The 26,587-nt window shown below is 33.3% G+C and overlaps 1 protein-coding gene and 2 pseudogenes across 3 annotated transcripts in view; 1 reads left to right on the forward strand and 2 right to left on the reverse strand.

Moving 5' to 3' along the window:
* SCP2 (sterol carrier protein 2) overlaps positions 1 to 26,587 on the forward strand; it is a 116,874-nt gene that overhangs the window by 21,889 nt on the left and 68,398 nt on the right. For all 3 annotated transcript variants that reach the window (XM_025051902.1, XM_025051903.1, XM_006919207.3), the window contains exons 3-6: positions 934 to 1,005; positions 3,395 to 3,523; positions 5,518 to 5,582; positions 18,613 to 18,739. In XM_025051902.1, coding sequence (XP_024907670.1) covers positions 934 to 1,005; positions 3,395 to 3,523; positions 5,518 to 5,582; positions 18,613 to 18,739 — 393 coding nt within the window. The remainder of the gene's footprint in view (positions 1 to 933; positions 1,006 to 3,394; positions 3,524 to 5,517; positions 5,583 to 18,612; positions 18,740 to 26,587) is intronic.
* On the reverse strand, positions 8,472 to 8,589 carry LOC112485847 (annotated as a pseudogene).
* Positions 16,045 to 16,163, reverse strand: LOC112485928 (annotated as a pseudogene).

Here is a 26,587-nt window from a genome sequence, read left to right on the forward strand (position 1 = left end):
GAGAATGCTCTTCTTAACATACTCTCACCAGCATTATCACAAATAAAATATTTTTGCTCATATGCTAAGCAGAAAAAGATAACTGCTCTGACAAACCAGTTCCATGATTAATTATATATCTTCTTACTTAAAAAAAATTCAAAGTAATATATTCATATGTTTTGTTTTTTTTTTAAAGCACAGATTGCCTTATAATTTTCAGGCTTCTTCCCCAGGGGGCATTTTCTTTTAACTATTTTGGCTTTAGTTCTTCTAGTGGTTATCTTCATATCTCTAAATGTTCATTCTTCTACGCTTATTCCAGGTTTTGGTTTACCAATTTCAGATATCTATTTGCTTCTCACTGTGGTGGATGAAGATTTAGCTCATACCTTCTCTCCAGCCTCTACTCTCTTCTTCCCAGTTTATTTTTATAATTTTTCTCAGTTCCTCCATCGGTCATTTCTGCAACTTTGGATAGCATTCATAAAGGTCCATTTCTTGTTCCATCATCTCTTGATCTTTGTGTTCTAAGATGACCACAAAAGTGCTCCCACCCTCCTGCCCCCTTTCCCACCCAATATTGACATTCTGTGTAGTTTTGCCCAGTAGATGTACATTGGAGCCATGGAGATGGATAAGACAAGAACCTTGCCATTAAGGAGCTTTAAGATTCTTGGGGTTCAATATATTTATAGTTAGGTATATAGTTAGGACAGAAAATGTTGAGTATCAAAAAGGGGATATGAAAAAGTGGTATAGTAGCTTAGAGGAAGAAATGATTACTTCTGAAAGGAGAGACTTGAGATGGTTTGAGGAAAGATTTGTCATTTGAATTGAACATAAACTGTATGAAGGTAGATTTACTCTGGGAAAACTCTAAACAATTTTTACTCATCTAAAATGAATACTTAAAGCACAAGTTAATAAGACCCCCTCCTTTTTTTTTTATAGGTGAGAAGGCTTTAGCTGATGCACAGATCCCTTATTCGAAAGTGGAACAGGCATGTGTTGGCTATGTTTATGGTACGTGGTAAACTATTCTAAAAATTATTCACCTAAATCTAGCAGCAGCTACATAAACAATGCAGCAATGCAGGGACATTTGTGAATTTCAACTTTCAAAACTCAGAATTCAGAGTTTTACCCATCATTCCTAGATTTCCCTATGTGTCAGCCTAGTTTAACATGTATTTTTTGCCATTATTGTGTTGTCAAAACAGGAGATAAATTTAACAAATATTTTTTTACCTTAAAAAAAATTACTCACAGTTCTGCCATATAAAAGTAATTAATTACTGTTCAGAAGATAAATTTTTGTTTCTTGTCTTAAAATTTGCATTTATTTTTTGTATTTAATAAAATTTTTTCATGAAACGTTTTTCTGATTAAAAATGGTATATAATGATTGTAAAAAGAAAAAAAGGAAACAGAAAAGGACAAGTAAAAATAAGTCACCTTTCATTCCATTATCTAGAAATTTTTACTAGATTAACTTTTGGTATATATCCTTCAGTGAGTATAGTATGCATGCATGTGAATATACCTACACACAGTTTTCTCTTAAAGAAAGTAAGGTCCTCGCATACATACTTTTTGGTAACCTGCTTTTGTAATTTTACTATATTTAGTATTTCCCATGTCATTAAGTCTTTATACCATTAACATTTTGCAGTTAAATTTATTTTTCTGGATTAAGTATTTTTTCTAGGTTAAATATTATCATGGTAGCAAAGTACAAAAGGTGGATGGTTATGTAATGGAAAGTCTCACTGTTATTCCTGTCTCCCTGTCTCATGGTTCCCTTCCCTTAGACAACTAATTTCACTAATTTCTACTGTATCTTTCCAGAGGTAATTTATGTATATACAAACAAGTAGGTGTGAGTATGTAAGTTCCCCTTTCCACTTTTCATTCATTACACATGTGGGAGCATAATACATACACTTTTTTTTTGGCTTAGTAGTTCTTGGTAACTTTTCCAAATTGTATCATAAAGAGCTTCCTTGTTCTTTTTTTTTTTATAATAGCATAATGTTCCATAGAATAAATATAATTTATTTAATCTGCTTTCTTTTAATGGACATTTTGTTGCGGTGACGGTTTGGAAGAAGAGTCGAGTCTGGAAATGTTTAACTTGCATGGATAAGGGAGAGGAGGATTGGCAATGGTAGCATCCCCCACCCCTGTCTCCGTGGCTTTTTATTAAGTTTCCCTGCTGGCTTTGTAATTTATTAATAGTTACTCTCAGGTTAGTAAATACAAGCTACAGCCAACTCCCAGATTCAGCCTCAAAGCCACCACCGTGTTCTCAGCTATTTCTTTTCAAGTATCTTTTTCTTATCCTCTAAAGTATCCTTTTCTAGTCCCTAGAACAAGAAGTCTGGAATCAGGTCAGGCCTGTGTGCCCTCCCTGCAATGTGTCCTTGTGTGCAGGTCCACATCTACTTCTGATGTCCTTGTTGCTCCAAGCACCATACATTCTGCTAGGAACATTCTGTACCGCAGGCATCTCTTACAACAACATTTAGAATGTCCTCAGTCTTTTCATAGCATTTTTAATGATTTCATGATATTCTAGTCTTGAGGATTTACTGAAGTTTATTTAGTACTAATAATATCCTGTTGGTGGACATTTAAAATTATTTCTAATTTCTAGTTATTATGAAAGTCTCTAGTATTACTGTAGATGAATCTTTGTGCATCTCTGTGATTATTTCCTTGAGATTTCAAGATATCAAGAGAATCCATGAGGGGAAATTTACTAGTTCAAAGAGATGCAGTATAGTTATTGAAAAGTAGGTCCTGAACCTTGCTTTTTTTCCTGAAAATTCCTGGAGAGTCTGTACCTTCAGGTATTCCCATCGTAGTGCTCCAGTGTGTCTGTTTTGATGGCCATGTTACTTATGAAAGGGAGTCAGATGTGTATTCATCTTGGATCACTATTTTTCTCAAATGCTCTGGCACTCAGGATCTTTTAAATGTTTTGAAGTTGTGGAACCTTTATATGAAGAAAAAATCATGGCATTTTCATTAGTTGGTACAGTTTTAAAGATTTATATCTAATAGTGTAAATGAAATAACTGCTTCCTTTATCATGTAGCCCTAGCCATATTGAATTGTTTGCTATTACTTGGTTATTTCTCTACTTTCCTACCTCTGTATTGTGTAAAGAAAGTGTACATATATTCTGTGTTTTGAGAATTTTTTTATATTCGCAGAGGAAGTGAGGCTTAATGCTAAAACTGTTTCTGAGTAAGATGTTAATAGTGTATTTATTGTTCTGTCCATGTTGTATGCTAGGCAAAAGCATAATACTGAAAAACCATAATGTAGTATTATGTTGTATTGTGTATTGCAGCTCCATAATTCTCATGCTGCGTGTATTAAAATTTTAATTTCTTTTCCTATACAGGTGACTCCACCTGTGGGCAGAGAGCCATCTACCACAGTTTGGGACTGACCGGGATTCCTATAATCAACGTTAACAATAACTGTTCTACTGGTTCTACTGCTTTGTTTGTGGCCCAGCAGCTGATTCAGGGTGATGCGTAGTGCTTATTAGTCTAGTGTACTTAAATAGTGGGGTTAGTGCCCCTCATCTTCATTTATCCACACAATCATCAGAGGGATGGCTTTATAATGTATTTCTTTAAAAAAAAAATAACTTTATTGAGACGTGTTTTATATACCATAAAATTCACCCCTTTAAAGTGTACAAGTCAGCGTTTTTTAGTATATTCACAGATTTATGTAACCATCACAACTGTTTAATTTTGGAAATTTTTCATCATACCAAAAAGGAAGCTCTGTACCCATTAGCAGTCACTCCCCATTTCCCCCTTCCCCCAGCTCCTGGTAACCACTAATCTACTTTCTAGGTCTATGAATTTACCTATTCTGAACATTATATAAACAAATCATATAGTATATTGCCTTTTGTGGCTTTCACTTAGCATTATGTTTTCATAGTTCATCCATGTCGTGGCATATTATCAGTACTTCATTACTTTTTATGGCTAAATAAGGTTCCATTGTATGGATATACCACATTTGTTTATCCCTGTATCAGTTAATGGACATTGGGTTTTTTTTTTTTTTTGTTTAGCTGTTATGAATAATGTTACTAGAAACGTGTAATTTTTTTGTGGCTATGTACTTTCAGTTCTCTTGAGTATATATCATATTTTATATTTTCAAATAGTCTGGGGTCTTTTATCTTTTAATTAGACCCTCTATTCAGTTCCACTGCTCAGTGTTTTAATTGTTGGAGCTTAATGAAATCTTACTATTTCACAGTGCTAGTGTCCTCTGCCCCTGCCAGCTTGTTATTTTTCTTTCTATTTTTAAAGAAAAAATTTGTAACTTCTGTTTTGTTTTGCTGTTCAGTTGAACTTTAATGACATTTTTTAGGTACCGCCTCCCTCCAGAGATTTTGATTAGGATCCTTTTTATTTTATTAATTTCAAGTATACAGTACATTAGTTAGACATTTATATAGATTATAAAATGATCCACCTAATTGCTCTTTTTTTTCCTCTGATTTTCCATCTAGCCAATATATTAATGCTAACTGCATTCCCTATGCCATATTGCCCATCCCCATAACCATCTATCAACTACTAATTTGTACTTCTTTAACCCTTCACCCCATTCTCGCAGCCCCTCAATCCCCCTCCCCTCTGACTGCTCCCAGATTGTCTTCTATATTTGTGAGTCTGTTTTTGATTAGTTTGTTCTGTTTGTTCCTTGGATTCCACATATAAGTGAAAACATATGGTATTTATCTTTCTCTGACTTATTTCACTCAGCATAATAACCTCTAGGTCCATCCATGGATCAGGATCCTTTTTAAATTAAATTAGTTTATTTAATGTTTTAAAATGAAGAATTATTTATATATGTCCTTCACTGAAATATATTTTCCACATTAATTAAATGTTTTATTAATATTGAGGATCAAAGAATTAAATACTTGATTTTTCCTCTTTTTAGAAGCATATAGAAATTTTCTCTAATTTTTCACTAACTAAAAAATTTATAGGATTATACTTTTGTTTTTCCATTTTATATAAATTGGTATGCTTAATCAATTAATTAATTAATTTTTTAAGTTAATTAATTTGTTTTTATGGTGACACCGGTCAACAAATCCAATAAGTTTCAGCCGTACATTTTAACAGGAAGGCATATATATATTTACACCATGTGTTTACCTCCCATAGTTAGATTTCTTTCTGTCACCACATATTTGACCTCTTTAACCCCATCTACCTCCCCTCTCCCCCCTCACTCCTCCCCTCTGGTAACCACTAATCTGTTGTCCATGTCCATGAGTCTCTGTTTGTTTGTCTTGTTCATTTGTTGCTTTTAGGTTTATATCTCACCTATAAATGATACCATGTGATTTTCAACTTTTTGTCTCTGTGGCTTATTTTGCTTTGCAAAATTGATATGCTTATTTAAATTGAACTATTAATGGTATTTTGTTGAGTGTCCGGAAATTTAATATTCACGATAATTACATTTTCTTTCAAGGTGTGGCAGATTGTGTCTTGGCTCTTGGGTTTGAGGTGATGATGAAGGGATCTCTTGCAGTGCAGGTGAGTCTCATTTACTATTATTTTGGGGTTGTTATGACACTATGAGAAAACTTTGCCCATCAGACTTCCATAAATAACACCTGTTAATAAGCAACATAAAACATAATTTGACACAGTTATTAAATGAGCTGTTATAACCCAAAAGCTGAAAGGTGAGATCATTTATGTATGCATGGATTCTTGAGGTCCGGTTATTGAATTTGAGATTGACTTATCTATTTAATTTGAAAGTCATTTATTCATTCATTCAAACATTAATTCCATCTAACAACTTGAAAAGAATAACTTATGGGAATTTTTTTTCTGGTAATGGCAAACCAAGTTATTTGAACCAGTTCTCCTGCTGATGACAACCAGAACATTTGAATAGAATATAAAGAAAATATCCTAAAAGCATCAAAGAGCTAACAATAGAGAAGAATTGCAGGTGAATTCCAGAAAATTAAGATCAGCATTTGAAGGTGCTTTTGCGTTGAAGGGCTTTGCTGATCAGGAAGATGTTAGCTTTAATTTTGATTGCCCCCTATAATGAAGAGGAAAGTAGTCAAATCTCACATCCTCCCAAGATGAGAAGTTTAATATCCACTCCCTATATTAAACTGGGTTGCTGTTTAATAAATGGTGTTCTCTTTGGATAAGGGTGAACCCAAAGTAAAACTTCTGCCCTCACTTACATCCTATTTCCCCAACTTTCATGTGATTATGAGGAGAATTGCCTTGGTACTGAGAACAAGGGAGAAAAAAAGAGAAGGGAAAACAAACAAACAAACTAGAAGAACTTTTCACTGAGAATTAATAAACAACAGGCTATCCATCATGTGAGGTTGCTGCCAAAATTCTCTTTACCTGTGTGGTCAAAGAAACCTCAAACGATGAATTGAGTCTAAATTGGTACCAGAATGGTAGGAACCTAGGCACTTAACAGAAGCAAATGCAAATTTTCTTTTGGAGGAAAGCATCTTTCCTCTAGGCTTTGAGAACTCTTCAGATTTTGCAAGGACATGCAGTCAAAGAAAATGAAGCATTAAAGAGACAAGGTATCATAATTGAGAACCAGGAGAAAGAGGCACAGTAAAAAGTGATTTTTGAAGACTTTAGAAACTGGATTTATTGGACATAGATTTAAACATGCTTACTATGTTTAAAGAAATTAAAAGACAAGCTTGGAAATATCTTACGGGTATAGGAAACTGCAAAAAGAGGTATTACAGGCCTGAATAAAAAAACACTGATAGAATTTATAGAAAAGAAAAATAAAATAATTAAAAATTTGAAAGATAGGTTTGATAGCAGATATCAGACATGACTAAAAAGAGAATTAACAAAACTGGACTAGATTAAAAGTAATTATTTAGAGTATACTACAGAGAGAAAAAAGATGGAAAATTGGCAAGAAGTTAAGATATATGGAGGATAGTGTCCTAAGGTATAATAAATGTTTAATTGGAAATACTGGAGAAAAAATGGTGAAGGAAAATAGGGCCTAGATATTTTATTTATCTTTTGCAAAAAAACAGCTCCTAGTTTCATTAATCTTTTCTGTTTTTTTCAATCTTTATTTCATTTATTTCCATTCTGAGCTTTGCTAATTCCTTCCTTCTACTAACTTTAAGCTTTGTTCTTAATTTTCTAGTTCCTTGAGGTATAAAGTTAGGTTGTTTATTTGAGATCATTCTTATTTCTTAATGTAGGCACTTACTGCTGTGAACTTCCCTCTTACAATTGCTTTTGCTGTATTCCATTAGTTTTGGTAATGTTATGTTTCTATTTTCATTTGTCTTAAGATATTTTTTGATTTTTCTTTTAATTTTTTTGACCCAGTTGTTTAGTAGCATATTAATCTCCACATACAGTGTTTGTAAATTTTCCAGTTTTCTTTTATAATTGATTTCTAGTTTTATACCATTGTGGTTGGAAAACAACTGCTTTTGCTGTATTTCATTAGTTTTGGTAATGTTATGTTTCCATTTTCATTTGTCTTAAGATATTTTTTGATTTTTCTTTTAATTTTTTTGACCCAGTTGTTTAGTAGCATATTAATCTCCACATACAGTGTTTGTAAATTTTCCAGTTTTCTTTTATAATTGATTTCTAGTTTTATACCATTGTGGTTGGAAAAGTTGCTTGATAAGATTTCAGTCTTCTTAAATATATTAAGACTTGTTTTGTGGCCTAATACATAGTCTTTTCTAGAGAACGTTTCCTGTGCACTTGAGAAGAATGTATATTCTGTTGTTTTTGGATGGAATGTTCTGTGTATGTCTCTTAAGGTCATCTGATTTAACATGTTGTTTAAGACCGATGTTTGATTGCTTTTTATTTTCTGTCTGAATGACCTATCCATTAATGAAAGTGGGATATTAAAGTCCTCTACTATTGTATTGCTGTCTATTTCTCTCTTGTCCGTTAATTTTTGCTCTATATATTTAGGTGCTCCTGTGTTGGGTGCATAATATTTACAAGTGTTATATCCTCTTGTTGGAGTGACCCCTCTATCATTATATAATGACCTTCTTTGTCTTTTATTACAGTCTTTGTTTTAAAGTCTATTTGTCTGATATAACTATAGTTACCCCAGCTTTCTTTTGGTTTCCATTTACATGGAATATTTTTTTCCATCTCTTTACTTTCAGTTGGTGTGTGTCCTTATGTCTGAAGTGAATCTTTTATAGGCAGCATTTGGATGAGTATTGTTTTTTTGTCCATATAGCCACTTTGTATCTTTTGATTGGAGAATTTAGTCTATTTACATTTAAAGTAATTATTGATAGGTATGTACTTATTACGATTTTGTTAATTGTTTTCTGGCTGTTTTTGTAGGGCACAGACATAATTGAAGAGATAATGGCTACTAATTTTCTTTCCTTTTCTTTTCTTTTCTTTTTTTAATGTCTACAGCATTTGGTATTCCTAGGTGGTCTCCCATCCAAGTACTAACCAGGCCCGACCCTGCTTAGCTTCCGAGATCAGATGAGATCAGGCATGTTCAGGGTGGCATGGCGTAGACTGACTACTAATTTTCTTAAACTGGCAAAGGACATTAATCTACAGGTTGAAAAATCCCAGTGAATCTAAAGTAGGATAAATAAGAAGAAACCAATACATAGACTTGTCACAGTGAAACTGCAAAACAAAGCAGAACAAAAACAATACAAAAATAGAATAGTGAGGTGAATATTAGTATCTTCTTTGTATAAAGAATAGTACTAGAACAGAAGGTTATAGATATTTGTTTTATATATCTATTTTGAGTTTCATGTCAGCTTTAGAATAATTTTGCATTCTGTTTGTAAAACAATTTAAAATTTTAAAGCAATTTGAAGTAACTTTTAAGTAATTTTTTGACAATGTAAAGACTAAGGGTTTTTGAATTTGATTATCAACATGATTTTAAAGAGTTGTGTTTCAGTTTAACCCTATTCATCTTTAAAATATTTCTTATTTTAGTAATAATCATTTGATCATGGTTCCTACTTTTTACTTTCATTCTTCCAGGTGACAGATAGGTAATTTCTAATATATATTATTCCTCCTTCCCACCCTTACCCCCCCCCTAGGGGGAGTGCTTCTTAAATTATATATTTGATTTCTGTTTAAATGAATATCTAGGAATTGATCTCTCTGGTAAATTCAGATTTTTTCTATAGCAGGCACTAAATATAAAATATAATCATTGCTAGAAAATGAGTTGAAGATAACTTTTAGCTTATTTATCTAAGATTATACTATATCTAACTCCTGAGATCAATTTGATTCAATTTTATCAGTTCAAACATTAAAGAACATTTTCCCCAAATTAAGTTAAATACATGCAATAATATCTCTTAGTAATCGTAAGAGTGTCTGGCATATAATAGGTATTCAAATAAACAAGAGCTATTTTCTTTTTCTCTTAGAGAACATTTCAAGAAAGTGGTAGAAATTAGGTTAGGTGTTAAAGATAATTAAGAGATAATAATTATATAAAGTTATCATATAATGAATAAAGATAATTAAAATAAGAATAATTATAGGGAAAATGAGATTTTTCTAGGTATGGGAGAAAACATCATGAACCAAGTAACAGATGTAACAGATGTTGGAGTGAAAAAATTAGTGGACATTAGTCCTGTCCAAAATGTATGTGGTGTCATTTGGTCCACACCAAAAGGTTCTTAAAATTTAGTCCTCTTCAGAATGTCCAATTTGGTCAACAGCGTTGTACTCAACATTCTTGTACATATATCTTTACTTATTCAAGCTATTATTTCTGTTGGATAGATACCTAGAGCAGATGAAGAATTTAGACAATATTTTAGCTAGAGGTGTCCCTGAAGATATTTTATAGATAAAGTGAATCCATGAAACCCCGAGTGAATTATCCATTGACCCAGTAAGTAGTTAGTGATATAACCAAAACTAGATCTTTTAATCCAAATACAAACTTTTTGCTATACTTGAAGAACCTATTATTTTCTCCCTTCTCTTTCATGAGTTTCTTCTCTCCCTGTTTTTTTATGCTTTGTCTTTTCTTCCTTTTTATCTCTCTCTGACATGACTTCTTTTGGGGGGCATTTATTCACCCTCCCCTACTCCTATCTGCATCTGCATTTCTCTTTTTTTTGTTGTTCTTTTTCTTCTCTTCTTTCCTTATTCATTTCTTAACTTATACAATTTGTAACTGAATTTGTTAAATAAGATTTTAGATTTCTGATTCTAAATTTAAAAATCAGGCGATTGAACAATCTACTTGAATATTACCAAATAACTTGCTGTTTCTGGTTATGGCCCCTAGATGGGTCTCTATAGCAGAGTCCTTAACTTCCCACTTGCTTTGCTGTTAAGCTTTGGTTCTGATTAGTCTTGTGTATTTATTTCCCTTTAGATCATATGTCTTTTCTTTTTTTATGGGTATGCTGCAAACAAAAGTAATAAATCTTTCTTATATAAAGAAGAAATTATTGCTTTGAACTAAGAAGAATACTTGTTCCACTGGGAATGCTCTTCACAACAAACAAATATATATGGGAGAGGCCTAGACACACATGGCTATTAAGCTCTTAAAATGTGGTTAGTAAAATTTAGGAACTGAATTTTAAATTTTATTTATTTTAATTAAAGTTAAACTAATGCTCAGTTCAGTTACTGGAAAACTTTTAAGTATATTTGTAATAATTTGGGGATGTGAATTTACTTTTACAACTGCAAATTTTATAAAATATACATATAGATAAAATATTTCTGATGAAAATTAGCATCCAAGTTGAAATGTGTTGTGAGCATAATGTACACATTGGATTTTGAAAATTTAGTATGAAAAAGAATGCAAACTGTCTCAAGTTTTTATATTTCTTTATGTTGAAATCATAATATTTTGGATATATTGGGTTAAATATTTTCAAATTCTACCTGTTTTTTAATGTGGCTTCTTGAAAATCTATAATTATGTATATGGTTTGCACATTATTTTTTTCTGTACAGACCTGAATGTACCCAAGAAAGGGACTTAAGAGGTGCTGTTCTTATGAGGTGACATGGATCTGTGGTTCCTGATGTTGGCAATTCCAACCAGTTGCTTTTACACACCTTAAAATTCATGCATTTAGAGTATAAAGTTCAGTGGGTTTTAGTATATTCACTGAGTTGTGCAACTATGACTACAATCTAATTTGAGACTTTTCAACATCTTAAAAAGATACTCTAAACATATTAGTATTCTTTCACTTTTCCTGCCTACCCCCTAATCTACTTTCTAACTTATGGATTGTCTATTCTGGATATTTCACATAAATGTTATCATACCATATGTGGTCTTTTGTGTCTGGCTTCTTTTACTTGAAAAGTTTTCAAGGTTCTTTTATGTTATAGCATATATCACTACAACGTTCTTTTTTATTGCCAAAAAATATCCCATTGTATGATTATATCATGTTTTGTTTATGCATTCATCAGTTGATGGACCCTTAAGTTGCTTCTGCTTCTTTTGTGAGTAATACTGCCATGAACATTTGTGTACAAGATTTGTGTGGAGATATGTGTTCAGTTTTCTTGGGTATATACCTAGGAGCGGAATTGATGGGTCAAATGATAACTCTTTGTTTAACATTTGAACTGCCAAACTTTTCCAAATGGCCACACCATTTTACAGTCCTGCCAACAATATATGAGTATTTTAGACTGCTCGAGTTATCATAACAAAATACCATAGACCGTGTGGCTTGAACACCAGAAATTTATTTCTCATGGTTCTGGAGGCTGGGAAGTCCAAGCTATTTGATTCCTGGTAAGGGTTATCTTTGTAACTTACAGATGGCTTGCATCAACCTGTGGCCTTTTCTTTGGTGAGCACATTTTAGGAGTGGGGAGGTAAAGAGGAAGGGATAAATCTCACCTGGTCATAGTGTGTAATCCTTTTTATACGTCGTTGCATTCAATTTGCTAGTAGTTTGTTGATAATTTTTTTCATCATCATAAGAATGAAGCTCCAGCTCTGGGGCAGCAGCTCAGAAAGCCGGAAAGTGCCAGATACATATGGGGAAGAACTGAATTGTCCGGCTTCAGGGCAAGGGCTGGAGGGGCAGCTTTCTCCCAGAGGTGATGGCGGAAGCCATTGTTGCTCTGTTACGTACTCCCCACACCTAGTGTGCAGACACAAGTATGCACCATATCTGAGTCTCCATCAACCTAGCTAACACTATTTGTCCAGTCCTGGTTGTTCCCTGAGGCCTTGCCTAACTTGTGGGCTCACCCAAGCCTCTTCCAGTGGCCTTTTCATACAAATAGCCTGTCCTGGCTCATGTTGCAGACTTTCCTAAAGTCTTCCAAAGTTTTACAAACCTCTAACAAGCAGCATCTGGCCTCAGCATGCCCTGTACCTCTTGCTAAGCAGCCCCAAGTCCTACACTTGCAGCAGCTGGCCATGGTTCACAGCTTAGCCTCTCCCCGGCACCTTCAAGCCAAGCACAAATGGCAGCCATCTGCAAATCACTTTGTAGCTCATATTAAATATATTTTTAAAGTAAGAAAAAAGCCTTATATATTCTCCACATAGTTATCAGTTTTAGTGCTCTTTATTCTTTTATATTGATTAATATTTCTCTCTAGGATCATTTTTCTTCTGCTTTCACTTAGTGCTGGTCTGCTGGTGATGAATTCTCTCAACTTTTGTATATTTTAATAAGTTTTTCTTTACTTTATCTTTGGAAAGATATATTTGGTGGGTACAGAATTTTAGTTTACTATTAATTAAAAATTTTTTTTGGTACTTTAAGAATATTTGTTCACTGTCTTTTGGTTCCATGTTGATTCAATATATTTTTTTCTTTGGTTGTTTTAAAATTTTCTCTTTATCATTGTTTTTTTTATACCTTGGCATAGTTTTATCATGTTTTTGGTATACCTTGGCATAGTTTTTGGTATACCTTGGCATAGTTTTATCATGTTTTTTTTTTTTTTCCTGTGGTAGGAGTTTGTTGAAATTCTTGGATAGGTGAATTATAGTTTTCATCAGATTTGGAAAAATGTCAGCCATTATGTCTTAGAGTTTTTTTGTTTTTGTTTTCCCCCCTGAGTTCTCTCTCCCTCCATCTTTTCTTTTCCTGGGACTCCAATTGTACATTTACCAAACTTCTTAATTGTTGTTCCACAATTCATTGGTGCTTTCTTTATTTTTTTAGTTTTTTTTTCTCTTTATGTTTTATTTTGCTATACCTCCAAGTTTATTAACCTATGCTGCATTACCTAATCTGCTGTCAGTTCCACTTATGTACTTTTCATTTCAAACATTGTATTTTATATATCTAAAAGTTTCATGTTGTTCTTTTTTTTTTATATTTTCCATATTTTCCTATGTCATGCCCACGCTTTCTAATATCCTCTTGAACAAATGGAGTATATTTATAGTAACTATCTTAATGTTCTTACCTACTAATGTTATCATTTGCATAATTTCTAGATCTCTTTCTATTGATCGATTGATTAATTCACTCTTTATATGTTGTATTTTTCAGTCACATTTCATGCCTTGTAATTAGTGATTGAATGCTGGACGTTTTACTTCTTTATTTTTTCAGAAATGGATTGATCTTTTTGAGATTTGCTTTTAAGGCATGTTAGGTAGAATCAGAATAGCCTTTATTTTAAGACTAAACTGGCTTTGCTACTCAGGCAGTATTTTCAGGATTCTGCTGATGCCTCATGTTTTAGGAGACCTTCTCATTGTGGTTTTTAGGAATAAGAACTATTTCCAACCCTGTGGAAGAATTGGGAATTGTTCTGTCTATTTCTTTCTAGGGATTCTTTTTCTCTGATCTCAGTAGTTTTCTCTTACTCATGCATTGATCAGACTTACTGGAGACTCAAGTGGAACCCTCTTCAGATCTTCAGAGAGAGACATCTCTCCTCTCTTCTCTCCTCTTCCCTCCTCCTCTTCCCTCCTCTTTCCTCTCCCCTTTCCTTCCTTCCCTTCCCCTTTCCCTCTAGTACTCTTTTCCATGAATTATAGATTCCTTGGTCTCTCTGAACTCTGAATTCTGTTTCTTCAACTTAGGGAGACTGGTGGACTCTGTGTTACTCCTCCCTACTCTTTCCAGGTAGTAATCTAGGGACAATCATAATGCTTCCTTTATTTATTTCCCTTCTCTCAGAGATCACTGTACTAAGCTTTATGTTGTCCATTATCAGAAAACAATATATATTTTGTTCAGATTTTAAGTTGTTTAAGATAGAAGGGTAAATCTGGTTTCTGTAATCCATCATAGCTAGAAGCAGAAGTAGCATATTGCTTTCAATATCATTCCTTTTTAACTTACATTTTAACATTTCTATATGTTTTTTATGTTTTAAAAAATTTCTTTTGACAGAATAAATTCCCACCTATGACCATCCAAACACATAATTATATATACTTATTTTTAAGAGTTCTGTGTTTAGATATTTCACAAGACCCATTTATCAGCTCATTTGTCTTTATTCTTTGGATTGCCAAGCTGTTTATCATATCTAACTAAATAATTAACTAAATAATTAAAGGAATTATGCTTCCTTTAAGCATACTTTTTTCTTAATTAAAGAAAATGGCTGAGCAGTATTCCCTCTGGAACCCCTTTGTGGACCAAAAAAAAAAAAAAACTTCATTTATTCATTCAACAATTATGGAATGTTTATTATGTGGCAGGAATGTTTATTATATGTTGGGCATTGGGTATACATACTAAAGTATATGAAAGAATTCCTTCCCTTAAGGAATCCATAGTGTAGTAGGTAAACTGACAAGAAACAGCTTTTCCTTTGTAGAACATTTGCAGTGGGAACTGTGTTCTTCTGTTCTGGAACTGTGGAATCAGAGGTGGTTATACTCTCTGAGAATCACTTTATCCTAATCCTAATTCACCTTTTCCCAAACACCCAAGCATGCTCCTGCCTTTGGATCTTTGTTCTTACTTTTCCCTTTGCCTAGGATGCTCCTCTCCTAAGGTTATCCAAATGACTTACTCTTTCACATTTCTGCTAAAGTATTATTTTATCGATGAGACCTCGACTATTGTCTATAAAATAGCACTCATCACCTTCAGTTTTTATTTGAATTTGTATTCAGATTGTTTTTTTCCCTATTGGGGTAAAATTGGTATACAAGATTATATATATTTCAGGTGTACAACATTATATTTTGATATTTGTATACACTATGGTAAGTCTAGTTACCATCCATCAGCATACAATTGATCCCCTTCACCCCTTTTGCACTCCCCCAATCCCCTTCCCCTAACCACCAGTCTGTTTTCTTCGTCTATTTATAGCTTGTTTTTATATTCCTTTTGTTCATTTGTTTTGTTTTTTAGATTTCACATGTAGGTGAAATCAGGTATTTGTCTTTTCCATTTGACTTATTTCACTTGGCATGATACCCTCAAGGTTCATCCATGTTGTTGCAAATCACAAGATTCCCTTCTTTTTTATAGCTGAATTTTATATGTGTATGTATATGTACATACACACACACACACACACACACACACACATCTTCTTCATTCCTCATTGAGCACTAAGGTTGTTTTCATATCTTGGCTATTGTAAACAATGTTTTAATTAACAAAGGGGTTCATATATCTTTTCAAATTAGTGTTTTCATATTCTTCAGATAAATACCCAGAAGTAGAATAGCTGGATCATATGGTAGTTCTGTTTTTAATTTTTTGAGGAATCTTCATACAGTTTTCCATAGCGGCAGCCCTAGTTTACATTCCCATCAGCAGTGTGTAAGGATTCCCTTGTCTCCACATTCTCTCCAACACTTACTATTTCTTAGCCATTCTAACAGATATGAAGTGATGTCTCACTGTGGTTTTGATTTGCGTTTCCCTGATAATTAGTGAACATCTTTTTATGAGCTTATTGTCTATCTGTATGTCTTTTTTGGAAAAATACCTGTTCAGATCTTCTGCCCATTTTTTATTTTATTTTTACTTTATTTTTTTATTTTTTACACCTACAGCATCTGGTTTTCCTAGGTGGTCTCCCATCCAAGTACTAACCAGGCCCGACCTTGCTTAGTTTCTGAGATCAGATGGGATTGAGCTTGTTCAGGGTGGCATGGCCATAGACTCTCTGCTCATTTTTTAATCTGATTGCTTTTATGTTGTCAAGTTGTGTAAGTTCTTTATGTATTTTGGATTTTAAGCCCTTATTGGATATATCAGTAGGTTGCTTTTTTGTTTTGTCGATGGTTTCCTCCACTGTGCAGAAGCTTTTTAGTTTGATGTAGTCCCATTTATTTATTTTTGCTTTTGTTTCCTTGACTTTGGAGTCACATCCAAAAAAAACATTCCTAGGATTGATGTGAAGGAACTTATTGCCTGTGTTTTCTTCTAGGAATTTTATGATTTCAAGTTTTACATTAAAGTGATTAATCCATTTTGAGTTAATTTTTTTGGTGTAAGATAGTGGTCTAGTTTTGTTCTTTTGCATGTATCTGTCCAGTTTTCCCAGCGCCATTAGTGAAGATTGTGCTTTCCCCATTGTAGTTCTTGGTTCTTTTGTTATAAATTAGTTGTTCATAGATGTGCAGGTTTATTTCTGGGCTCTCAATTCTGTTCCATTGATATATGTGTCTATTTTTATGCCATTACCATACTGTTTTGATTACTATAGCTTTGTAGTATAGTTTGACCAGGCACCACGATACCTCCAGCCTTATTCTTCTTTCTCAAGATTGTTTTGGCTATTCAAGGTCTTTTGTGGTTTCATACAAAGTTTAGAATTATTTGTTATAGTTCTGTGAAAAACATCATTGTGATTTTAAACAGATTGCATTGAATCTGTAGATTGCTTTGTGTAGTATGGACATTTTAACCATATTGATCCTTCCAGTCCATGAACATGGAATGTCTTTCCATTTATTTGTGACTTCTTCAGTTTCTTTCAGTAGCGTCTTATAGTTTTCTGTATTCCTTGACTAAACGTATTCCTAGGCATTTTATTCCTTTTGATGCAATTGTCATTGGGATTATTTTCTTAATTTCTCTTTCTAATATTTTGTTATTTGTGTATAGAAATGCCACAGTTTTTTTTTGTATATTGATTTTTATATCTTGCAACTTTACTTAATTCCTTTATTAGTTCACTTTTGTGTATGTTTGTGTGTATGTGGAGTCTTTAGGTTTTTCTATGTATACTATCGTGTCATTTTCAGATAATGACAGTTTTACCTCTTTCCAATATGGATAATTTTTATTTCTTTTGCTTGTTTGATTGCTGTGGCTAGAACTTGCAATACTGTGTTCAATAAAAGTGGCGGAGTGGGCCTTCTTGTCTTGTTTCTGATCTTCAAGGAAAGCCTTTAGCTTTTTACCATTGAGTATATTAGCTGTGGATTTGTCACATATGGCCTTTATTATGTTGAGATATGGCCCCTCTCTACTCACTTTGTTGAGAGGTTTTTTTTTTTTTTATCATAAATAGACATTAAATTTTGTCAAATGCTTTTTTGCGTACATAGGGATGATCATATTTTATTCTTCATTTTGTTAATGTGGTATATCGCATTGATTGATTTTTGGATGTTAAAAGATATTTGCTTCCCTGTGATAAATCCCACTTGAACATGGAGTATGATCCTTTTAATATATTGTCAAATTCGGTTTGCTAGTATTTTGTTGAGGATTTTTGCATCTGTGTTCATCAGGGATATCGGCCTGTACTCTTCTTCTGTGTTGGTATCAGGGTAATACTGGCCTTGTACAATGAGTTTGGAAGCATCTTCTGTTCTTCAGTTTTTTGGAAGAGTTTGAGAAGGATAGGTATTAAATCTTTGAATGTTTGGTAGAATTCACCTGTGAAGCCATCTGGTTCTGGACTTTTGTTTGCTGAAAGGTTTTTAAAAATTTTTTTATTAATTATCACTGATTCAATCTCTTTACTAGTAATTGCTCTATTCATTTTTACTATTTCTTCATGGTTTAGTCTTGGAAGATTGTATGTTTCTATTAATTTATCCATTTCTTCTAGGTTAATGTATAAGTTGTTCATAGTAGCATCTTAAGATCTTTGTCTTGTTCCTGATCTTAGAAGAAAGCTATTAGCCTTTTACCATTGAGTGTATTAGCTGTGGATTTGTCATTTATGGCCTTTATTATATAACTTTTCATTTCTGATTTTATTTATTTGATCTCTCAGTGAGTCTCGGATTTATTATTTATAGCATTATAATTTACATTTTTATTTAATTTTGTCCTTATCACTCCAACCTCTTCTCTCCCTCAAATGTAAATGCCAGATGAGCAGGGACTTTATCCTTTTTATTTACCTTCAGTAGTCTTTGGTACACACAAGATTTTTGATAAATATTTCTTGAAAGAATTATACCTCTTTGGTCATTTGATTATTTTCCTTGCTATGTTTTGTGCAAAACATTTCTGACTGATTTTATTCACATGGTTTATTTTTGGTGTACATTGCGCTTAGAATAAGCAAATGTGTAAGTTACATTGTAATACTTGAAAGAGACACTATCATATCAAGTGCTTATTAAATTTTGTTCTTTCCTTTCTCTTAGTTCTTACATAGGACCAATCCAATGGATAAACATATCGAAGTCCTGAGCAATAAATGTGAGTTGTTTCCCCAAGCAATTGTTCCTCAGTTATTTGGGACTGCCGGAAGAGAGCACATGGAAAAATATGGTATGTTAAAAAAAACTTTAAGGCTTATTGGTCATTATATGTGTGATGAGAAACAATAGATATTTATTAAGGAGCTGTGGAGGATGCCAGGATATATTAGATATAAAATGGTTTTTGCATTAAGTTGAAGAAATAGTCTGTGTAGAATTTAGTTGTAGAGAAAGTATTTATATACAGGACATCATATGGGAAGTACTAGAATGCTCCAAAACCAGAGATTGAAATAGAAAAAATAAATCATGTCTTCTTTAATCATGGACTATAAATTGAGATGCATTAGTTCTGATTATGCTAATGAGACTTAAAGCTTTCTTTTGGTAATAGGTTTAGTCAAATTTTATTCTTAGTACAAATTTTATTTATTTTATTTTATTTTACTTGACTTTACTTTTTATTCTATTTGCATTGGTTAGACATCTATATTTTTATTTTTTATTTATTTTCTTTTTTTAATTGCCAATTTATTTATTTATTTTTTACAAATTTTATTCTCAGTAATAGGTTTATATAGTCAGATTTTATTCTTAGTACATCATCATCTCTCATTCCATACTGTTTTATGAGATTTAAATTTCATGGTTGATTTTTACTTTATAGGTAAACATGCTAGTTTTTTGAGTAATAGTCAATGATTGGCCCGCCTTAGTCAGTTAAAGCATGGGATAGTGCAGATAGAATTTTCATTTTTATTGTATGACCCTGAACCAGTGTCTATTGTGTACTATGAGATAAGAAAGAAAATTTCTGTGCTCGAAAGTTCAGCCTTTTTATTCTATATAAGAAAAATATCCCAAGTTTGATAGCCAAAATCAAGTAATTAGAAAGGGAAAAATCTCTAAGGAAAGGGATCATACAGAGGAACACTGCTGGACTTTGCCCATGGACATTTTCTTTCTTGTAGCTATTTCTTACCGTTTTTAACTCAGTCCATTCCAGTCTGGCTTCCCTCCTTTCTCAGGGCTATCATTGATCACCATATTGCCATATCTAGTAAATACTTTTCAATCTTAATTTAATAGACCTCAGCAGCATTAATCCCTTTTGTTCACTTTCTTCTTGAAGCATTCTCTTCTCTTGGCCTCTGTGATATCTCATTCTCCTGGGTTTTTTTTTAACCTCTTTGGATATTTCTTGTTCACGTCTTTTTCAATTAAATAATTCATTTAAAACATGACTGAGCTCTCATTATAGTTCATGCACTGTCCTAGGCACTGAAATATAGCAGTATATTGCTGTGTTTAATAAACCACTCCAAATCTCAGTGATTTTAAACAAGAAATTATTTATTTACTACTATGGTTTACAAGTTTATAGATTGACTAGGAATCAGCTGATCTAAGCTGAGCTCAGCTCTTCTTGTGTGGGTTAATCATGACTGTAGATTGGTTTATGGCTCTGTTCTAGTCTTATGTGACTGGGTAATATATCTCTCATCCTCCTCTTAAGACCAGAATACCAGCCCTGGCATATCCTTTTCATGGTGAAAGCAGAAGCACAAGAGAGTAATCTCCGCCTTTTGAAACTTAAGTTGTTAACCAAAGCAAGTCACATGGCAAATTTGGAATCAAGGGATAGGGAAGTATACTCCACTTCTTTTGTGGTAAGAAACTGCAGAGTTAGACAGCAAAGGACATTCAGGAAGAAAAAAGAATTAGAGACATTAATGCATTCATTCACAAGCAATAAATAAGCAGATGAAATGTATGGTTTTGCTTAAATTTCTAGTGGGGAGAGATGATATATAACACATAAAAACTTAGATAATTTCAGATAATTATTAGTCCTGTAAAGAAAAGAAAACAAGGTAATATACTTGTGGGAAGTGGGAGGCAAACTTAGTATAGACAGTTGATGGCCTCTATACTTGTAAATCTAGTTGGTATCTTGGCAACTCTGCTTGTATATTTAACAGGCTTCTCAAATGTAACATGTTCAAATGCAAACTCTTAATTCTATTCTGTCACCTTAAAGTTGCTCCTCCTCTAGTTTTCCTGAAGTGGCACATCTATTCAGATTTTCAAAGCAGAACCATGAGTTATCTTTGACACTTCTCCCTCCCTTTTCCCCAACACCAACCCTCACTGTGTAGTATCAATTCTATCTCCAAATTATGTTTCTTTCTTCCAAATCGTTTCATTACCACAGCTCTTACCCTAGACCAGAATTTTTCAAACTGTGAGTTGTAACCTGCTAGGAAAGTGAAGATTCAGGTCAGTGGGTTGAATCTAGCATTCTTTTTTTAATCTAAAATTTCTGTTGTTGTTATGTATTATAACTCAACACAGAAGAGTACATAAAACATAAACATGTAACTTAGTGAATTCTAACAAAGCTCATCACCGTGACCTAAACCACCTCCTAAGTCAAAAATAGAATGTCGATGCACAAGAATGCTCTTTGTAGATTATTTTTATCTTAACTTCACTGGCCTCCTGTGAATCTTTTTGGGTCACTCCGATTGACAAAAAGCTACACTTGCAAATCTTTTTGAGGTAAGAAGCTCTACTCCACCTTCGGTTTCTGCTGAAATGGCTGAGGGGAAACAGCATTCTTAAGCTTCTTAGCAGCCCTTCGTTTCAGAAGGATTTGTGAGGCACAGTCTTTTTGTCTTTGAGGGTTTTTTTCTATCTGAACTGTACTCTGAGGCATCAGCTTTGCTCTTTGTGAGATCTTAAAAAGATTTGTCACATCCTTGGCTCCATTTTTTGGACCCAGTTTTCCTGGCAGTGCCCTGATTTGGTCTTTGCTCAAAGGCCATTTCTTAATTTTAGCATCTTTTACCACTTAAGCAGCTGAGAATTCAAAACCATCAAGCCCTGAATTCTTTTTGCTTTACAGTCCTGTCCTCAATATCACTATATAGAATTTTTCTATAAGCAACAAGGAGAAACCATGTGGCTACTTCAGTATTTTGCTTTCTAATTTCCAAATCGTTGCAGGTAATAGTGTTACTAAAATTTCTACTATTGTAAGTAACAAGGATCTCCTTCCCTCCAGTTCTCATTAAGGTTTGACCTTGTTGCAAACCCTCACCTGCAGCAGCCTCAAAGGACCTTGAGGTTTCTACTGATAATTTCTTCAAGGCATTTTAGGCTTTCTCTTGGAGTTTCTTTAAAACCCACCTTCTGGCTCAAAAGTCATTCACACATTTTATGTATTTGTTCAGTGTAACGCCACTTCCAGTATATTAGTCTTCTTGGGCTGCCATAACAAAACACTGTAGACTCGGTGGTGCAAACAACTGAAATTTATTGTTCATAGTTCTGGAGGCTGGGAAGGTGTAAGATAGGTTTTATTCTAGGCCTCATCTCTTGGCTTGTATGCAGCTGCCATCTCACTGTGTACTCCTATGACCTCTTCTTTTGTGTGGGTGGTGAGAGTGGGGTGGAAGGAGAGAGAAAGACAGAAACACAGAGAGACAGAGACAGAGTCAGATACATCTTTTTCTTCCTCTTTGTTTGAGGACTTCACTCTTATGACCTCATCTACCCTAATTACTGCCCCCAGACCTCATCTTCAATTACCGTCACCTCGGGTATTAAGGCTTCAACATATGAATTTTGGGGGGGGTACACAATTCAGTCCATAGCATTCAGGTACCAATACATGTATTGATTATCTATTACTGTGTAATAAAGAGACTCTATTTTAAAACATCATTTCTTGTTTTCATTCCTATTTTCTAGTCTCTCTGTGTGAAAGCTCACTGGCCTCCTTTCATTGTGTTCAGTAAGCCAACCTATTCCCTGTCTCATATTCAGTCTCTTATTCAGTCTCATATTTCCTTTGGCTACAGTGCTCTTTACTCTGTTCTTTCAAGATCAGCTACATCTTATTTTTCAGGTTTAAAAAACAATCTGATATCTCCAGTACTTTACCAAAATATCTCCATTTGTATGTCTAATAGGCATCAAATTTAACTGGTCTAAAACTGAAGTCTTAATTCTTTCCTTGAACTTCCCCATTTCCTGTCTGTTCTTCCTTATTTCATAAATAACTCCTTTTTTCTAGGACCTTTGGTCAAAAACCTTGGAGCCATTCTTAATTCTCCTCATACTTGACATTCAGTATATCAGCAAACATGTTTAACCATTTCTCAGAATATCCATTTTTCATCATTTCCACCACTTCTAGTATATGCAAGCCACCATAATTTCTCGCCTGGATTATAGGAGTCTCCTAACTAATTTTTCTGTTTCTGCTTGCATACCTCTATAGTCAATTCTTTGTTTTACAGTCAGAGTAGTGCTTTTAAAGTCTAAGCCAGATCATTTCACTCCTCTGATCAAAACTCTCTATTGTGTTTTCATCACACTTAAATTGAAACCTATAGATCTTCTTATGGCCTACGAGCTTCTAAATGATCTGATCCCCTACCCTCATTAGCTTTCTGACCTTATCTGTCATTTTTTTTCTTTCACCATTCTGCTCCAGCCGTACTATTTTTTCTGTTCCTCAAACACAGTGAGCACATTCCTACTTCAGGCAGAGCCTTAGCCTTGCCATTTCTACTTCTGGAATGTTCTACCCTAAGATACCATCAGTGCTAGCACCCTTCTATTTTTGCTTAAATGTTACCTTCTGTTTTTTTCATCACTCTCCTTCCCAGAATTTTTTCTCCTGTCTCCTGCTTTATCATTTTATATGGCACTTAACAAAAATCTGGCATATATATTTTTTCTTATTTGTTGTCTGTCTCCTCCAGCCAGAATTGAAGTTCTGCACAAGGGCACAGATTTTGTTTGTTTTATTCCTTGATCATTGACTGTTACCCAGAACAGTGCCTGGTATTCTGTAAATAATTAATTAATCTCCAAAGAAAGATTATTCAAACTGAACTAGATCCCTCCTGTTATCCTCTTTCATAGATAGCCCCCTCTTGCTTTTCTTCATAACACTTAGTACTATTTATATTCATATATTTATTGCATATGGTTTTACTTGTTTAACATTTGTCTTCCTTATTCATCTATAAACTCTGTGAAAGCTACATTAGCAGCCTAGCACAGTGCTTGGCAGGTAACCTAGCTGGAAGAAAGTCCTTTTCCCCTTTCTCTTCTACAATCTTAGCATATTTAAATACTCAGTAAACATTTGTTGAATGACTAAGTGAATTTCCAAAACCTATGTCATCTCATTCAGTTCTCACAACAATCCATTATGGGAGGTGTTATTATTTCATTAAGATGCTAGCTTCAGGTGGGAAGTGAACACACAGTGTAAATACATATATGCCTTACCGTTAAAGTGTACAGATGAAACTTATTGGATTTCGTTAACCAATGTCACCATAAAAAAATTAATTAATTAATTAAAAAAAAAAAAGATCTGGCTTCAAGATCTCATATGTGTGTTTGTGCATGTTTATTTACTTTATTGTGTGGGGAAAATATCCATTAATTTTGATTTTCTTGAGCTTTTTTATTACTTTCAAGAATGGGTATTGCATTTTCTCAAGGGCATTTCCAGCATCTGTGGAGTTATTTGCACTGTATGCTCCACTTAGGTCTATTAATAGAATATTTTATTAATGGATTTTTTGATATTGAACCAACTTTGCATATCTGGCATAAATCTCACTTGATCATGATATATTGATTTTTTAATGTAGGGTTAGATTGTCCTTATTATTTAGTACTTTCAAATCAATATTGATAAGTAATATTGGTTTGTAATTTTCTTTTTTAGTTATGTCTTTATCAAGTTTATGTGTTTCATAAAAAGAAATAAGAAGGCTTTCTTCACTTTTAATGCACTTTTAAATTTATGGAGCGTTGGGACTACTTGATCTTTGTAGGTTTGGTAGAATTCCCTGTGAAACCATCTGGGCCTGTTTCTTTTGGGGGGCAAGGTAGTAGTTGCCTGGTAATCATCTATTTCTCTACGTTTAAGCATTCTATCTCCATTAGGGTCAATTTTGGCCGTCTATATTTATCTAGGAAATTATCTATCTCGTTTAGATTTTTAAATCTATTTGTATATATATCTGAAAAGTAGTCTTTTACAACTTAAAAATTTGTTTCTGTTTAGTAGTATTTGCCTCTTGTTATTTCTTATTTTTGGTTCTTTTATGCTTTCTCCCTTTTTTCTTTATTAAATTAGGTAGGAGTTTCTTTATTTCACTAACATTTTCAAATAAACAGGATTTTGATTGATTAATTATTTCTATTCTTTACCCATTAATATGTGCTTTTATTTTTCTTGTGCTTTCTTTTGATTTACTTTGTAGTTGTTTTTCTAGCTTTTTGAGTTGGGAATTTATTTTTTAAAATATTTAAGTATTTAAAATAATTTTTAAATTTATCGATATAATTCACAAACCGTGAAATTCATCCTTTTAGTGATTTTTAAATATATTTTCAGAGTTGTGCAACCATCATCACTATCTAATTTCAGAACATTTTCACCACCTCAGAAAGGAAACATCAAACCCATTAGAAATCCTCTCTATTAGCCTCTTCTCTCAGGCACCTGGCAACCACTAATCTAGTTTCTGCTTTTATGAGTTTGTCTATTTGTGACTGCCTTCTTTCACTTAGCATAATGTTTTCACAGTTCATTCATGTAGTAGTGTGTATCAGGACTGCGTTCTTTTTTTAATTGATGAATATTTTATTTTATCATTCTTTTATTCTTGATAACTGTTTAGTGCTGTGTATTGTTTTGATTACCGCTTTAAATATATCATATTGTTTCTAATATGTAGTATTTTCAATATCGTTATTTTTCCAGAAGTTTTGTAATTTCCATTTGTATTTCCTTTTTTAACTTGAGTTGTTTCATGGAAATATTATTTAAATTTCTAGGTCAACTTAATTTTTCATTTTATTAATAATTTCTAGTTATACTGAATTGTGATTTGAAAGTCGTTTTTAGATTCGGGATTCCTAGGTCTATGGTGTCCTCTTATGTCTGTGTAGTAAATTCCTGTTTCTGTAGTAGATTTTTTGAAAGATGGATTATGTGACTTCTGATTTTTTTGTGTGTGTGTTACAGGACCTTAAAATTTTTCTCCTTTCGATTTTTTTTTTTCACCATTCAATTGCCAAAGGGTGACTTTCCCTTTCTTTTTGCCTTTTTTTTTTTCTCCCAGAAGCATTGCCTTTCAAAGATCACCAGCCCAAATGTCCTGTACTTTTCAAACCCTTCCCTATAGTCAAGCTTTGATCTACAGGAATATTTTTTTCAATATTTTCACAATTGGTGGGGAGTCTTTCTCTTTCTCGTCTAGTTTTAGAGCAATTGCGGGCCTGCCATTAGTTCCCTCTTTTCTTGCCTGCAGCTTTTCTTCAGATTGACCTTTTTTCCTCCAAAGGCTTGCTGTGGGAGCGTGAACAATTGCTAGTTAGAGTTTGGTAATTGTTTCTCTATTCTTTTTTTTTTTCCCCACTTACAAATAATTTGGAATTTTGGATTTTCTCTTTTCTAGCTATGCTGAGGGTATGGTTCTGTGCAGTGTTATTCGTTCTTATGGAGAGACAGGTTTAGGCAGCCTCCATTGTTCTCTACTACCTGGAAATCCTGTGTCCAGTGTGTTTCTACGTTTATATCTTTTCTCAACTTTTACGTTACTCAGAATAGTTGAATGGTTTCTCATCTAAAATTTGGACTACAAATGTACAGTATTTTAGTTGAACTGTTATTCTTCATTCAACAGATTTTTTTAATGAATTATAGAATTTTATAGAATTTTAAATTGTCATTTGAAATTGTGGATGTGCACTAGAAATGAGTACATAAGAATATTTATAGTTCCTTACATTGCTTTGTAGAATCAGCAGATTTTTGTCACTTCAAAGTTTGATTCAAGGAGATTGAAATCTTTTTTATACCAGCATATCTTTTTAA

The sequence above is a fragment of the Pteropus alecto genome, unplaced genomic scaffold, assembly GCF_000325575.1.
Source record: "Pteropus alecto unplaced genomic scaffold, ASM32557v1 scaffold25, whole genome shotgun sequence".
Lineage (NCBI taxonomy): Eukaryota > Metazoa > Chordata > Mammalia > Chiroptera > Pteropodidae > Pteropus > Pteropus alecto.